The sequence below is a fragment of the Danio aesculapii genome, chromosome 15 (assembly GCF_903798145.1).
Source record: "Danio aesculapii chromosome 15, fDanAes4.1, whole genome shotgun sequence".
Classification (NCBI taxonomy): Eukaryota; Metazoa; Chordata; class Actinopteri; order Cypriniformes; family Danionidae; genus Danio; species Danio aesculapii.
This window is the reverse complement of record NC_079449.1, coordinates 17,996,714-18,012,850: the sequence shown is the minus strand read 5'-3', so window position 1 is coordinate 18,012,850 and position 16,137 is coordinate 17,996,714. Positions and strand designations below refer to the sequence as shown.

General features: G+C 33.9%; 1 protein-coding gene across 9 annotated transcripts in view; it reads right to left on the bottom strand.

The window, feature by feature from the left end:
* Window positions 1-5,769, bottom strand: part of msi2b (musashi RNA-binding protein 2b) — a 381,615-nt gene extending 375,846 nt beyond the window's left edge. For 8 of the 9 annotated variants that reach the window (XM_056474347.1, XM_056474345.1, XM_056474348.1 and 5 more), the window contains exons 1-4: window positions 5,586-5,769; window positions 5,269-5,309; window positions 4,964-5,045; window positions 3,706-3,790 (exon numbers count right to left, since the gene is read on the bottom strand). In XM_056474347.1, the coding sequence (XP_056330322.1) occupies window positions 3,706-3,790; window positions 4,964-5,045; window positions 5,269-5,309; window positions 5,586-5,647 (270 nt within the window). In that variant the 5' untranslated portion in view covers window positions 5,648-5,769. The remainder of the gene's footprint in view (window positions 1-3,705; window positions 3,791-4,963; window positions 5,046-5,268; window positions 5,310-5,585) is intronic. The other variant, XM_056474351.1, reaches the window with a different exon arrangement.
* Window positions 5,770-16,137: the final 10,368 nt, after the last annotated feature.

Here is a 16,137-nt window from a genome sequence, read left to right as displayed (position 1 = left end):
AAGCTCAGACCTCCGAATAGCCACATGGTGCGTTTTTATCTAAGCACTATTTTCATTCATTTTCTTTTCGGCTTAGTCCCTTTATTAATCCGGGGTCACCACAGCAGAATGAACCGCCAATTTATCCAGCACATGTTTTACACAATGGATGCCTTTCCAGCCGCACCTATTCACTGGGAAACTAAGCACTATTTTTTAGCGAGTATAGTATATTGCTATATTATAATTCAGCGAGTCTTTGAATTATCTCTGGTGTGTTCTATAATGCCACCTGTTTAAAATCGAAAATTTTCACGATTGAACAAATTCGTACAAATTAGCCACTAAACTGACAAAACGTAAAATACTTACGTTTTCTCAAGAATTCAGGCTTAAATATTTTGGTTTCAAAGTCACAGACAACAAACAAAAACAGGTCATTTTTAAAGCAATCCCAGAATTGTTGCCACGGCTTTCAATTTATTGAGCTGAAGCTTGACTACAACATTAAATCGCAAATCAAATAGCAATATCTGTCAAAAAAAAAAAAATAATAATAAATTTTAAAATTAAAAAAATAAACATTCAAAATTAGATATTTTCCCCAAAATCGCACAGCCCTAATACACACACCACCGAAACTTTTATTATTTTGACATACTAAAAAAAACCTTCACAATGCAGCCCTAAAATACTCCTATTACATTACATATTGGTGCTGCACGATGTTGTAAAAAACAAATGACATTACAATATAAAACATTTCTGCAATTCATATTGCAATATTGAGTTTAGGTTTACCAGATGGCTCAATATAGTAAGAATTCATAATTAGTTTGCAATGATTTTGTAGGGATCATGGGATGATTTTGTAGGGAAGTGCATTGGCATAATGCATAATATATATATATATATATATATATATATATATATATATACATACATACATATATACATACATATATACATATATATATACATACATATATACATATATACACACACACACACACACACAAAGTGCATTTTTGTAGTAATGTGCAATTTTGGGTTGTTTGTTTTGCATTATACATAAATATGCAAATACAAAACCCCAAAAAGCAACACATGCAAAAATATTCAGTGGAATAATCTTAGGAAATACATGAGGTGACGAGTTAAAGATCAAGCCCTGATCTTTCTAAAGTACAACGGTTTAAAAATAGTCCCATTTCTTCTGTTGTAAACATTGAAGCAAGAGCACTGCAAGGGCAATTTGCATTTGTTCCTCAACCTCCACCAGTGCGACTTCCTCCGAGCTCCTGGTCTCCATGTGGAGCTAAAGCCCCAGAGTCATGACACGACGGCCTCAACCCTGCCGATGACATCACTACCCAGAGCTCAGTAATCCCTGCTTTAGCACCAGCCGCTACTGTCCACATGATCTCAATCGCTCTCAATCCTGGATACATCACTGCTAACGCTAGCTTGCTTTCTTTTTTTTCCTCCCCTCAGCTATTCAAGAGCATTTGAGACGTCAAACCTTGACCCACTTTTTTTTTTTTTACAAAGAACACTAGCTACACATGTGTGCCGTGATTATGTAATCTAAACGTCCCACTTTGATGTCCGAATTACACGTCTTAGGACTGGTGCAACACTGACATACACAATGTAATATTATTTTATTAATAAGATAGAAATGTTCTTCCTCCTAAAGGCATTTTAGCTTACATCAGTCAATGCCAGGCTGGCAGAGAGAGAGAGAGATAATGAATAGCACACCTGTAAATCAAACAGATTTAGGGCATACAACCAAGAGGTGGCGAATATTCACCTGCAGTGCTAAATTAGGTTTCAGAATTAATATTTGTTCAATTGCTGGATTTAAGTAAACCGTAATCTACCTGCAGCTTTAGGTGGTTAATAAACAGTTTAACTGGTTAATTAGCTGTTGACCAAATTAGCCACCTGATCTAATCTAATCAGCGCAACCTGAACCATACAACTTGTTTTGTTTCGTCTACATCTTCATACATGTGAATTATTCTTAAAATGATAATAAATAAATGCTAAATGAAGCCTTGGGGTTTTCATCCCACCTTATTCGTCTATTTTTTTCAATTTATCATGCAATTTCAGTTTTTATTCACATTTATGTATAACAAAGCATTTATAACAGTGTTCCTAGCAAATTGCTTATGCACACAGGAACAGAAAAATAATTCGAAGGCCCATCTTATCACACAATTACACATTTTTTGAAACAGAACACACTAGGAATGCCAATACGTAGTGTTCTGGGACAAGATTATTAGCCTCAAAATTCCTGAGGGAAGTTATGAACGTCTGTGAACGCCTTTAAATACAGTCCGTCTCTTGATATGAACTTGCAGCAACATGGCATCCATTAAAATAAGCCAGTGAAGGCGGTATTTGTCCACACCCTAAGCTATCCCAAATAAAAGGCTCTTTCACTCTGGACTCCAACAGGTAACTAGCAGCTGCATCTACAAACAGGAAATATGGAGACTTATGGAGGGAAAAAAAACAGAATCCACATTAACTTTACTGATATAGAGTCTGCTTATCCTGGGGTTTCACCGTCACACAGAAATCTAAATGCATTTTTGCTTGGATTTAAGTAATCAAAAGGGTGAGGTTGAATAAGCAAACCTATTTCTTGCTGACAGAAATATATGTATGAGTCAGTCTGCATATTTACATGGCTAAAGTATATATGCATGCACACTATAAAGATAAAATGATGGTCATGTTGTAAAACAATTCTATAAATGCTATAATGTAGAAGTAATATATAATATATAATATATATATATATATATATATATATATATATATATATATATATATATATATATATATATATATATATATCCCTAATCATTTCTATATGTAAAAACACACTTCAAATAGTTTTGAAAAATGTAAATCTTTATTAAAAAAAAAAACTGTACAAAAACAATCGTTACATACTCTAAACTTTAGGTTTATTTCAAATTGTCATGTTTTTAATGTTAAAACAACAGTAAACTGCAGGCAAGAATAAAACAAATTCAAGATAAGTGAAAAATTCAATAAATAAAAATGAGTAACACATAGAAAACAAACAATGCACAATAATTAACAAATAGAAAATGTGTACACCAGCACACACACTAATCTGCAACATAAACAGCATTATATCTACATAAATCTAAACATATTTAAATAAATAAATAAAATATGATTAAATTAGCTTCCCATGTAAATAATGCCACATACAACAAACATTTCTAGTCAGCAAGGTCTAGAACGAACTTCCGGAGTGCTCCCTGGACAATTCAGTCACAAACGAGAGTGTAAAACACCACGTCATACACTGTAAGTTTACGTCACATAAGGCAAGGAGCACAGCATCATGATGGAACTGCACAGCAGGTAATTAATTCCTTCTCGCCCCCATATCTCAATGAGATTTAACCCCTTGTTTTCCTATTTGGCAAGCAAGGGGTTAAACCCGCTGAGGCATGGGAGGAAGACAGGACTAATTATTCGGCTACTTATTTATGTCAAGTGCCCCGCTGTTGTGTGTGTGGTACAATGACAAATGCCGCGGAGAGCCTCGACCCGGGAAGGGATATGATAGGGAGACTGCATGTCTTTTCACCACTGAATGTCAGATACAAGCATGTTAAATCAGCACTTCAATGAACGTAATCGCAAAGAAAATAAAAAGGAACATACCGTCTTAGAGTCTAATTCGTGGTGAGGTTGAGCTAGAACCTTATCTACACTGGCTGCATCTGCAAACGTAACGAAGCCAAATCCCCTGGAAAGCAAAACAAAGCAAAACACAGACATACATCAGGTGATAGCCATTGGCTGGATGTGTTAACATGTCTATTTTACTCACTGGTAGAAAATGAAAAGCTATATCGGTTTAGAAATATAGTGCGTCAAGGTCAACTACGATAGATCACACACAAAAAAAATGAAAATTCTGCCATCATTTACTCACCCTCATGTCATTTCAAGCCCGTATGACTTTCACTCGACTGAGGAGCACAAAAGAATGTGTAGAATGACAGCTTCAGTCACCATTCGCTTTCATTGTATGAATAAATAAGATATAAATGAAAAGCGAATGGTGACTGAATCTGTCAGTGCCTAACAATTCCTTTTGTGTTTCGGAGTAAACAATTTACAGAATTTCTGTGTGAAATTTCATTTGACATTTCAGACAAACTAATGCAGTGTTACCTTAGAAAAACAGCGGTCAATGGCAGAAGTTTTCACGCCACACTTAATCCTGGGTTAACGTGTTTTAAAACCTCTGTGAAGGCCGGTTTAACCTTAGGTTAAGAATTGTTTATTTAAAAGGTGGTCAGCAGCGCTGGGTACGAAATTCTGCTAGATATACCCGAGTGCTTTAGCAAAAGACAACCAATCATAAACTGCTTTGGCGCTTCCCTCATTAAATATTCATACGCACTATACAGTCGCAAAAACTTTCACGCGTTTTTTAATCTGTATTTTTTATGAAACAATATGTTTTAACTGCATTACTGCATAAAACGCGTGTTCTGTTGAATGCAAATTTCAGGATTTTTACGACATTTCAATCCATATTAAAGCAGGTCGCGTGCTGTAGATGTCCTATTAATCCTCATGAATATGCAAATATAAACGAAAACGCACTGTATGAAATCTCGCAATCTGACAGCGGAGGATTAATTACTAACCCAGGATAAAGTACGCGTGAAACACGTAACAAAATAACCCAGGTTTAAGAAAGACGATTTCAAAGCCAAAGCGCGTGCAACGGCTCGGGTTGTTAAAGCCTTTGGTTTAACATAAAGAAGCACCAAATCAATGTCAAACTGTCTCGCGTCCAGAAACGCACCGATCGAGTTCACAGCAGCTCGATCTGACAAATGAATCGCTTCGGATTGAAACAGCTTTAAGTGTCAGGGAATAAAAAAAGCAACATTGTTGTTTTTACCTGGAGCGTTTCGTCGTGGGATCTCTCATCACCATACATTCTCTGATTTCTCCGAATTTACTAAAATAGTCTCTAAGGCTGTCTGCGGAGCAAAACAGAAAGAAAGAGCACACATGAGCAAAGCATTGGTGCGTTACCCACCAGTTTGTAAATTAAACGCCCCCCTGGATGTCTAACAGGGGTCGAATAGAGGACTTCAAATGACGGCACATATCCCGCACAGCGCGCCACGCTGGATACAATGAAAGAAACACAACACAGCCCGACAAACGCGCGCAAATGACAGCGAACCATGGGTCTCTTACCTGGTGAAGTTTGCCAGCTCAGGCCACCGATAAACATTTTACTGTAAGGGGAAAACACAGCAGAAGTGAGTCCAGATGTCAGATCGGCCATTTTGACGTGTAGCTAGCGACAAAAAAAGCAGAGCTAAACGAAGGCAAAGCAGAGCGGTGTGTGTTTACTGAGCACCGGCAGGCTGTGCTCACTAATATACATCAAACAAAGGTGTAGTAGTTGCGTGCACCCGGAAGAGCGTTTTTAAAACATGCTCACTGGAGAAAAACACACACACAAGGAAAAAATAAAAAGTCAAGTGCTGTCAGCATTGGCTCTGGCTTACCCCGGGTCGTGTTGCGAATCGTTAGGGCTTCCAGATGTGGCTTGGCTCCCGTCTCCCTCCATGGCTAACCCAACTATGGCCAGTAACTGACACACACACACTGACAGAGCTAGGAGAATATTACTGAGCCGGGAATGCGAGCGTCACACGTGGGATCAGCTCTGCCTGGCTCCCTCCCCCTCCCGTCACCCACACGGGGCGGAGCGCAGAAGGGGCTCGTCACCTCACCCATTCCATTGACGTCATTAGCATGGTCCCGCCCACCCGAAGCATGAGAAGCGGATCAAATCGCATCGCTTTTATTATCACTTCACTGTATGCACGCGCAAGTGTAGTGACTGCTGCGAATGTACAGTGTACACACACTGCACATGGGGAAAAAGTCAATGTAAACAGTGCTTCACAAAGTCTGTCAAAGTGAGTTATGCACTAGTACAACTAAATATGATAAGGCATGCGACTTCTTATTAGTTGTTTGGACTGCAAGGCAGACAAGCTTTTAAAAACTTAGTTTAAACTATGCTCACTCTCTTTAAAAAATAAATCAATAATTTGCTATGATTACAATAAAACTGACAAGTTTCAATAAAAAATAGTTTAATATAGTACTTAAAGATTGAGTATTGAGTATGTAATTGATATTCACTATTCATAATCTATAATGTTTTTAATTTTGTGGCCAGGATAATGCATTTTTCTGGTAATATAAGAACAATGTTACCTTATAAATACTTTTATTTATGCATTAACTGACCAGCTAAATTATATTTTGCTTTCATGTGTATTTGTCCCTCTGTGTTCTGTTGTTCGATTGTTCAGTCATAGGTTAGTGTTTTTATGTATTCTATTTTATAAGTATTACTATTGTATTGTATTGTTTTTTCTTCCATATTATGTTGTATTTTTGTTGTAGTTTTATAAAATGCAAAAAGCACATAAATTAATGTTTCAATAAAAATAGTATGATGAAAATAGTTCAGTAAACAATATTTTAAAGATTATTAAAACCAAAAAAAAAAACATGTTTTATTATTTCTTCTTTTTATCAAAATGTAAAAAAATAAACTTAATTTAAAAAACATGATTTTAAAAAAGTTGCCTATTATATATAAAATAAAAGGAAAACAGAAAAACACCCATGCTTTAACATGAACTTGAGGCCCCCTAGTGGGCCTTGGCCCCTGTTTGAGAACCACTGTAAATGGCAATCCTAGGTCCTAAGTACAATTAGCAGAGTGCACTCATTTATTTATTTATTTTCCTTAAACTCAAAGACATAAAAACATTACATCACAGATAATTGTGATAAGCACTCATTATTAATTTTTAATACTCTCCCAGCAGAGAATTCATGAATTACCTTCTATTTGTTTTGAGCTGCTCAAACATGTCCAAAAAGCAAGTAGGGCGTGAATTAATTTCTAGACAAGCTTGTTTGATTAAATCAGTGAAGGATGTCTCTCTATCTATTTCATCTGCAGGGTATAGAATTGACACTCTGCAATGATTGCTATTGTCAGTTTGAACTCTTTTTGAACTTATTAAAGTGGGAATTCATGTTTCAATCTCTTTCTATATCATATCATCCATCTGTCACAATGTGAACTAACAACTAACAATTAGCAATACAATAAAATAACAACAATAATATTAATGTGATTTTTTGCACTTACTAAAACATCTGCAATAATTAAGATTTATTAATATCTTCTGAAAGAAAATCTGATGAATGTAAATGTAATTTGCTGGCAAGCCGGATTGTTTAAACATATACCTGATCATCAGTGTCCCACGAGTCATCAAATTTATTCTAATATGCTCATTTTCCAGCTTAAAACATGATAAAATGCCTATTAAATGTGTTAGAAATTGAATAAAAGATACTTTAGCCATTTAACAAAGATGTGAACACTTCTAAAATCAGAAGATGTATTTGTTAAAATGACTTAATAAACCAGCATTAACAACCAACAAACAATTGTTTTTAATTAAAGTGAATTTTTGCATTTACTAATACACTACCCAAATCAAAAGATGTATTTGTTAGGAGTTAATGCACCAGCATTAACAACTAATGAATAATTGTATTTCTATTAAATAAATTTAACATATATGAATAAATGATATTTAAAACACTGTTAGTAGTAAGCCTGTCACAATATCTGTTTTTTGTCAGATGATATATTGCACCAAAAAATATATTGCGATAAACGATATTGTTGTCCTTTTAAGACTATTTTATACCACTCATCATATAATGCCAAAATGACAATATAATATCATCACAATGCAAGAGCACTCTTAAAAAGAATACATCATATTTTATTCTTAAAATATCTCATTTAATTATAGTCATTTTAACAATTTAATAATTAGGCATCTAAATGGAATCAGAATGTGGTAATAAATAATAATAAATGTTAGCAAAAAAAGAGCCAGGTAAAAAGTAACAGAGGCTGAGCTATCTGCTACCAGATCTATTTTCAGTTGTCAGACACACACATGATTTTTTAAAACCACACTGACACTGACACCTCCAATAGAGATAGAGATGTTGCACAATCAGCTAAAATGTTGCTAGAATTGGTTTTTATGTATGGGCATTACATATTGCATCACCAAAAATGATTGAGGTCATGTTCATGTATTGTGCGATAAGTCAATATATTGATTATTGTGACAGGCCTAGTTCATAGTTAGTTCCTGTTAACCAATGACACCTTATTGCAAAATGTCCAATCCAGAATCCATAGAACAAATGGTGTGTATTCAATATAACAGCAAAGAAAACATGCCCTAGGAAAACATTCATAAATCATGAATCAATATTTCTAGTCACATTCTCAAGCAAAAATGCAAATATCATGTATGATTATTGTTTACCACTGCTGTGCATGCTCGTATACTGATCATACAGAATAATCCACCTCCTTTAGCGACACCCATCTGTCACGTTTAAATGCTAAGCTGGAAATAGGAAAAGCGCCTGAGGGCCTGTGGACCCCTTGACTCCAGCAAAATGCAGTTTTACACATCAATTAATGGTCTTTAAAATGCATAAAAAAGGTTAAGGGATCTTGTGTGCATTATCCATGGAGAGAGTGAAAAAGAAAGAGAGAGAGAGGGCTCAATTAAGGCTGCCTGCTCAGTGGATTTTCAGTCATGCTACAGTGATTGCTGTTTATTTCCTGCAGTTCTGTTTGAGAAGCCCCATGGCCCAAAAACACCACATCACTCTTCTTTATATGTGTGTGTGTGTGTTCTCTAAACCTATACCAATTCATATTTCCCCTTCTAGTCTCTCCACCTAAAGATAGCTTTTAAATAACAGTGAGAACTCTTGAAGTAAAAAAGGCAGTGTCCACCAGAGGAGGGAGTCTGAGATGCTGGTGATTGGCAGGAAAACCCGCTGTCTCACCTCACTGCCTAGCAGGCTGCTTGTTGGTAAACTGACACATGGGTATACCTGAGGGGCACAACCCAGAAAACGAAACATCTCTCTCGCCTCTCAGTTCTCTCAGGCTTCGAGCGAGACAAGACCACCGTTTTAAAGCAACGAATGTGTCAATTGTTTTAACAATTAAAAGTTTTTAACGAGCATTAATAATAATAATAATAATCATCATTATCAGCTGAAATTGAGCTCCTCCTGCGCTTAGCCCCAAATGTCATTTCTGTTAAGTTCAAATATGCATCATCGCCGGCGCGGTTCCATTTCACTGTAATTCAATACGTAATTAAATTTCTGATAGGCTTTGGCAGAACATTTTACAGGGTATTTAAGATAATCGAAATGACATAATTTCATAATAGGATTTGATAAGCATAATGGTGAGCAAAACAGTTGGCTTTCATTTCGGAGGAAAAGACTAAATATTATTTCATCTGACCACCTGAAAGGATGTTGTTTTGTTCATGCCTTGTCATTAAAAAAAAATGCCAGCCAGACCTTCACTTTTTTTTTTTTTTACAATCATGGCTCATTGCAATTTGGCATAATTGAATAAAAAATGACTATTCGGAGCAAGGTTTTTAATATCTACATGAGTGTTTCATAGCCTTAAAGAGCCTTTAGGGCTATGTTTATTGTGGCCGAACGTTTACTGCTTCATTAAAGACCTCATTAGACCCTTTATTCGCTTAGCATTACAGTAGAATTTGCTGAAAACGTTTCTGACACCTTTATTTCTCTGATCGCACAATGTACCGCTGCCATGAGACGAGGCATCAATTTCATACGCTTATGAATATTACCATTCGCCATATGCATATTCATGTTGCTTGTGACATAAACAGAGACACGGCTGTCGGGCTTGATGAAATCAAATTGAAATTCAACTTTAAAAGAAGCACACATCAAGAGGATATTTAAATATACACATTTGCATTCGCCGGTTTTGAAGGCGACGCTTTATTAATGCCGCAACCCTCGCCATTATTAAGTTAAATCTAATGTCTCTGGGAATCCATTAAGTCTTCAAAAAGAGCGGAGAAAGACGTCTGAACTGAAGACCCTTATTAAAGACTAGACTAAGTGCACAACACAGATCTGTCCAATTAGAGCCTGTGCATTTTGCAATTAGAGAGAAAAATGTAATGTGCCAAACATTGCCGAAAATGGCCAATTTGACAATGGAGTTGGAAAATATCTGCTCAGATCTTTAAATGGATAATTAGAGAGATAATACTTCATGTTTAAGAAACAGTTTTAATGGAGGTTTAAATAATAAAGTAGAGGCTCATCCCGTTGGTGCTTTTCAAAGAGGCGTTCTGGTTGCTTTAAATGATTATGAAAGTTTTTGGGTTTGAAACATTTTCTTTTCACACTAAACCCACTGTTCAAATCAAACACCTTAACAGCAATTTTACATATTATCTTTCACTAAAACTCTTCTGTTATTTAGAAGGGTGCAAATACACCTACTATTCAAAATGGTTATTTCGTAAAATTATAAGGATTTTTTTTCTAAAGACAACCCAAATTGTGAATGTTAGTTTCTAATGCACCCTTTTCTCATTTCTGGGTTTCTCAGCAGCAGAAGTCATAGTTGGGTAAACTTAGAGAGCAGAGAATGGGAGAGTACAACAAATATTGTTTTTACAGTCCTATTTGTTGAAATAATACTAGAAAAACTCCAAGATGGCATTTAAAAAATTGTGGGAGACTGATAACGGCAGCCAGAAGAGAGAAAAACTTAAAATTTACTGTCCTGCCCCATAGAAGCTGCATTATAAACACCTTGCATAAGCGTTAATTAGTTTTTTGCAATTTGATGCAAAGATTATACAGTACATACACAAATACATAAAAATATACATACGTTTTTTTTTAAATCTAAATATTAAAAAAACTTCAAGGATTTAAGATGCCGATGACCGTTGAACACGTCATAAGTCTTGTGAAAAGGGTCCATTGGTTGGTCATGTTCCTTCCTGTTTTAATTGGCAAATATTGCCCACTCCACACACATTTTGAACTTAAATAATTCATGGGAATTCTGATTAGCTCATTTAAAATGGTTTTGAAATATTAATTTTAAAATAATTCCTGAAAGTTATAATTACTTTACAGGTTGATTTTAAATGTAAAATTTTTAATAATTCCTGATTTTTCTTATTATTTATTGGTCAATTTTAAATGGTAACTTTAAAAAACTAATTTCAAAAACTTCTCCTTACCTCATTGCTAATCTTAAATTTGAACTTTAAAAATGTAATTTCTGAAACTTCTCATTGGTTGTTTTCAAATGTAAACTTTTTATTTAAAGCTTTTTATTTCATTTATTAATCCCAGATGAAGGTATATATGCTAAAACTGCTCTGAAATCAACAAGTGATGCTAGTTGACCTTCTCTAAATTGATAAAAATCTTTCCATTTCATGAAATAATAAGGATTTTTTTTTCTAAAGACAACCCTTCAAAATTCTGAATATTATTTCCTAATTGGCTGCTCAACTAATGTTCCTTCCTGTTTTAATTAGGAAATATTGCACACTCCACACACATTTTGAACTGTGAATTCTGATTCCCTCATTTGAAATGGTTTTAAAATATACATTTTTAAAGAATTCCTGAAAGTTGTGATTACTTTACAGGTTGATTTTAAATGTAACATTTTTAATAGTTCCTGACTTTTCTAATTAATTTATTGGTCAATTTTAATGTGTAACTTTAAAAATGTAATTTCAGAAGCTTCTCCTTACCTAATTGGTTAATTTGAAATTTGACCTTTAAAATTTTTATTTCTGAAACTTCTGGTTGTTTTCAAATTTAAACTTTTTATTTAAATTTTATTTTATTTCATTTATTTACCCCAGATATAGGTATCTGTGCTAAAACTACTCTGAAAACAACAAGTGATGCTAGTTTACCTTATAAGGATTTTGTTTTTTCTTTTTCTAAAGACAACCCAAATTATGAATGCTGTTTTCTTATTAGCTGCTCAACTAATGTTCCTTTCTGTTTTAATTAGGAAATATTGCACACTCCACACACATTTTAAACTCAAATGTCATGGGAATTCTGATCCCCTTATTTGAAAGGATTTTGAAATATTAATTTTAAAATAATTGCTGAAAGTGGTGATTGCTTTATAGGTTGATTTTAAATGTAATATTTTTAATAGTTCCTGACTTTTCTAATTAATTCATTGGTCAATTTTAAAGTGTAAGTTTAAAAAAGCAATTTCAGAAACCTCATTACCTTTCTCATTACCTCTTTGGTTAATCTTAATTTTGAATTTTAAAAATTAATTTCTGAGAATTCTCATAACCTCATTGGTTGTTTTTAAATGTAAATGTTTTATTTAAAAGCATTTAATTTCATTTATTTACCCCAGATAAAGGCTAAAACTGCTCTGAAATCGGCAAGTGATGCTAGTTTACCTTCTCTAATTTGACCAAAGTACTTCCTATTTCGACTTAATAAATCACATATGTGCTAAACCTATTAAAATCCCTAAGACTAATTAGAAAATGGCTGATTCAAAACACCATTTTGTCTTTTAAAGCATATCAAATCAGGCTTCAAAGACACCAGAATCCATGGAATCGATGGCGAGATTATCAGTGGTGTTACTGACACGGTCAGTATATGTGAATTACAGATAAATCAATAGTCCTGTCACATCATCGCTAAATGAGCATTGAGCACTTCCTCAATCACGCTATCTGATGAGCGTTATCCTGTCGCATGAATTGCTGCTCCTTATCACATCCAAACATTCATTTCTGTTGTGTTCCCCTGCACAGATTGTTCCACAAACAACATTTGGCTGTTGCTTTATTTACAGAAATGTCGGTTCAACGAATCTGTCACATTTCCTCGAGCCCAATATAGCATTTGCGCTATTGTGGCCCCTGTCGGTATTATGAGATGCCCACAGCTAATGCTCCGACAGCATCATTTAGGCCATGTGCGATTCACTATATTCAAATTCAAATAGGGATCTTTCCTCCTTTATCCACACCTGTACACATCAAGGAATGCGACAAAAAAGGCCACTCAGAAAAGATGTTAGCGCTCATTCTAATGATCTGCCATCAAAGTTATTGGCACACACTACAAAGCAGACGCTCTATTCATCAGCCGCTCGAGAAGCTTCACACAAACAGAGGCTGTGCGGTACGCGCGAGTTCACATCAGTGCCGAGCAGATGGTGTCAGTGTAAGGAGAGCTGTTGAGGGCCCTTTACACGCTTTTATCTGAACCTTCAGTTACTTAACTCTGTGTCTCCGAGTGTCTCTGTCTTTTTTGTCGCATATCGCTGTTCTTCGCAGATTCTGGTGAGGATGCCAGAACTATCCTGATCAAATGTCATCATTTACTCTGCAGCACATGCCGGAAGCTAGTTTAACAGCCACATGAGAAGCATTAAAGGGATAGTTCACCCAAAAAATTCTCTCATCATTTACTAAACCTGACATTCATTCTTCTGTTGAACACAAACAAAGATATACTGAAGAAAACTTGAAACCTGTAACCATTGACTTCCATATTTGTTTTTCCTACACTCTCAGAAATAAAGGTAAGAAATCAGAAAACCTGTAACTAATGACGTCCACAGTACACTCTCAGAAATAAAGGTACGCGAGCTATCACTGGGGTGGTACGTTTTCAAAAGGTACACATCTGTTCTTAAAGGGTCCATATTGGTACCTCAAAATATTTATTAGTACCTACAAATTTTAAGAGGAACACTTTTGTACTCTTTAGGTACTAATACCTTTGAGGTGTTAATATGGACCTTTTAGGTACAAATTTGTACATTTTGAAAAGGTACCACCCTAGTGACAGCTCGCATACCTTTACTTCTGAGAGTGTACTGTGGACGTCAATAGTTACAGGTTTTCAGATTTCTTCAATACATCTTTTGTGTTCAACAAAATAAAGAAATTCAAAGGTTTTTTGGGTAGATATCACTTTAACCGTGCTTTTTTTAACCGAGTTAACAGCAATTTTGCAATAGTAAAACTGCATGAAAAGCCACTCTCATACAAATGTCAAGTGATTTATTAATTAAATTCTTTTTTATGAAATATTAAGCATGAAAAGTGTGCTTCAGTTCAAATAATCAACGTTTGATTTGATATTTTGTTTAAATTTTTAAAAAATATCTTATTTACTTGATGTGAGTTAACTAACTTTAATAAATACATGCCGTATATTAATGCTGTATATTAATCTTCGTAAATGTTGCATTATTATAAACAAAAAAATAACTTGCGCTCAAGTACATTAAATAATACTAACAAATAAAATCTTTAATGTATAAGTAAATGTTAAAATTAACTATTAAAATCTCTTTTTGGTAGCACCAAGGTCAAATTAAGGTCTTATTACTTAACATTAATTCATACATTAGCTATAACTAGTCCCACACAGAATCTGCATGCGCAGAAATACGCAGATTTTAGCTCAGAGTCTATTTATTTACTTGTGTAAGCGTTTGTAAATGTTTATTTAAAATTTTAATTAATTTCAGTAATATTATTGACAAATATGAAAATGTTCATTTGATTTATTTACAATACAGTTTGTAAACTAATACTTTCTGTCTTTTAGTAGATGTATTATATGAGAGACTTGTTTTGTTTATGAATCAATTGGATTTGCATTGTAAACATTAAATACAAGTTAAAAAGGTATGATTTTTTTTCTATATATTAAGTTTTTAGTTACGATACTCTCAAAATTACAAAATTCTGGGCAGAAATAGCAAAAAGTATCTGCATATTCTGTCTGGCCCTAACAATAACTAACAATGAATAATAAATTTGCTATGGTATTTATTAATCTTTGTTAAAACAATCATTACATAACATTATCAGATACAATGTTTGATATTAATAATATCTAAATGCTGAAATAAACATTAATATGAACAAATGCTTTAGAAATACTGCAGTTTGTTCATGTTAAACAATGAAACCTTGATGTCAGTTAACTAACTTTAACAAATACATGCATTTATTCCACTGTATATTGAAATTCATTAATGTTGCATTACTATAAACAAAAACAAACTTTTTGTACATCTGCACAAGTACATTAAATAATACTAACATAGAAAATATTTAATGTATTAGTAAATGTTAAATTTTGCTATTAAACACTCTTTTTGGTAGGACCAAGGTCAAATTAAGGTCTTATTACTTAACATTAATTCATGCATTAACTATAACTAGGCCCACACAGAATCCGCACGCACAGAAATACGCAGATTTAAGCCCAGAGTCTATTTATTTACTTGTGTAAATTTATATTTATTTAGTTTTTAAATTAATTTCAGTAATATTGACTAATGTGAAAGTGTTCATTGGATTTACTTACAATACAGTTTGTAAATTATTACTTTCTGTCTTTTAGTAGATGTATTATATGAGAGACTTGTTTTGTTTATGAATCTAATTAGATTTGCATTCTAAACATTAAATACAAGTTGAAAGTGTATTATTTTTGTATTCCATATATTAAGTTTTTAGTTATGATACTCCCAAAATTACAAAATTCTGTGCAGAAATAGCTAAAAAAAATCCACAGATTCTGTCTGGCCCTAACTATAACTAACAATGAAAAATAAATTTGTTATGATATCCATTTATTGTTAAAACAGCAATTACATAACATTATCAGATACAATGTTTGATATTAATAATATCTAAATGCTGAAATTAACATTAATATGAACAAATGCTTTAGAAATACTGCAGTTTGTTCATGATAAACAATGGAACCTTATTGTAAAGTGTTGCTGATGTAAAACATTGACCTTCATATTTGAGGTGTCTTAAATTCTTTCACTGTATCTGAGCAAAAGTATGTTTAAGAAAATTATATATTAACACTCCATGAAATCAATTTGCTTCGAAGACTGTAATAATGAAAAGATAAATCAGCTTTAAACCTTGATGGTCAGGTATCACATTACTTTGAAACGCTTCAAAATCGCCCTTGTGGAGAAAGTCTCGATTATTACGTCTCAGAAGGACGGAATCTCTGTTACGGTTGTAGACAGAAGACAGAAACGGAAACATTCTGCTTCATAATGGA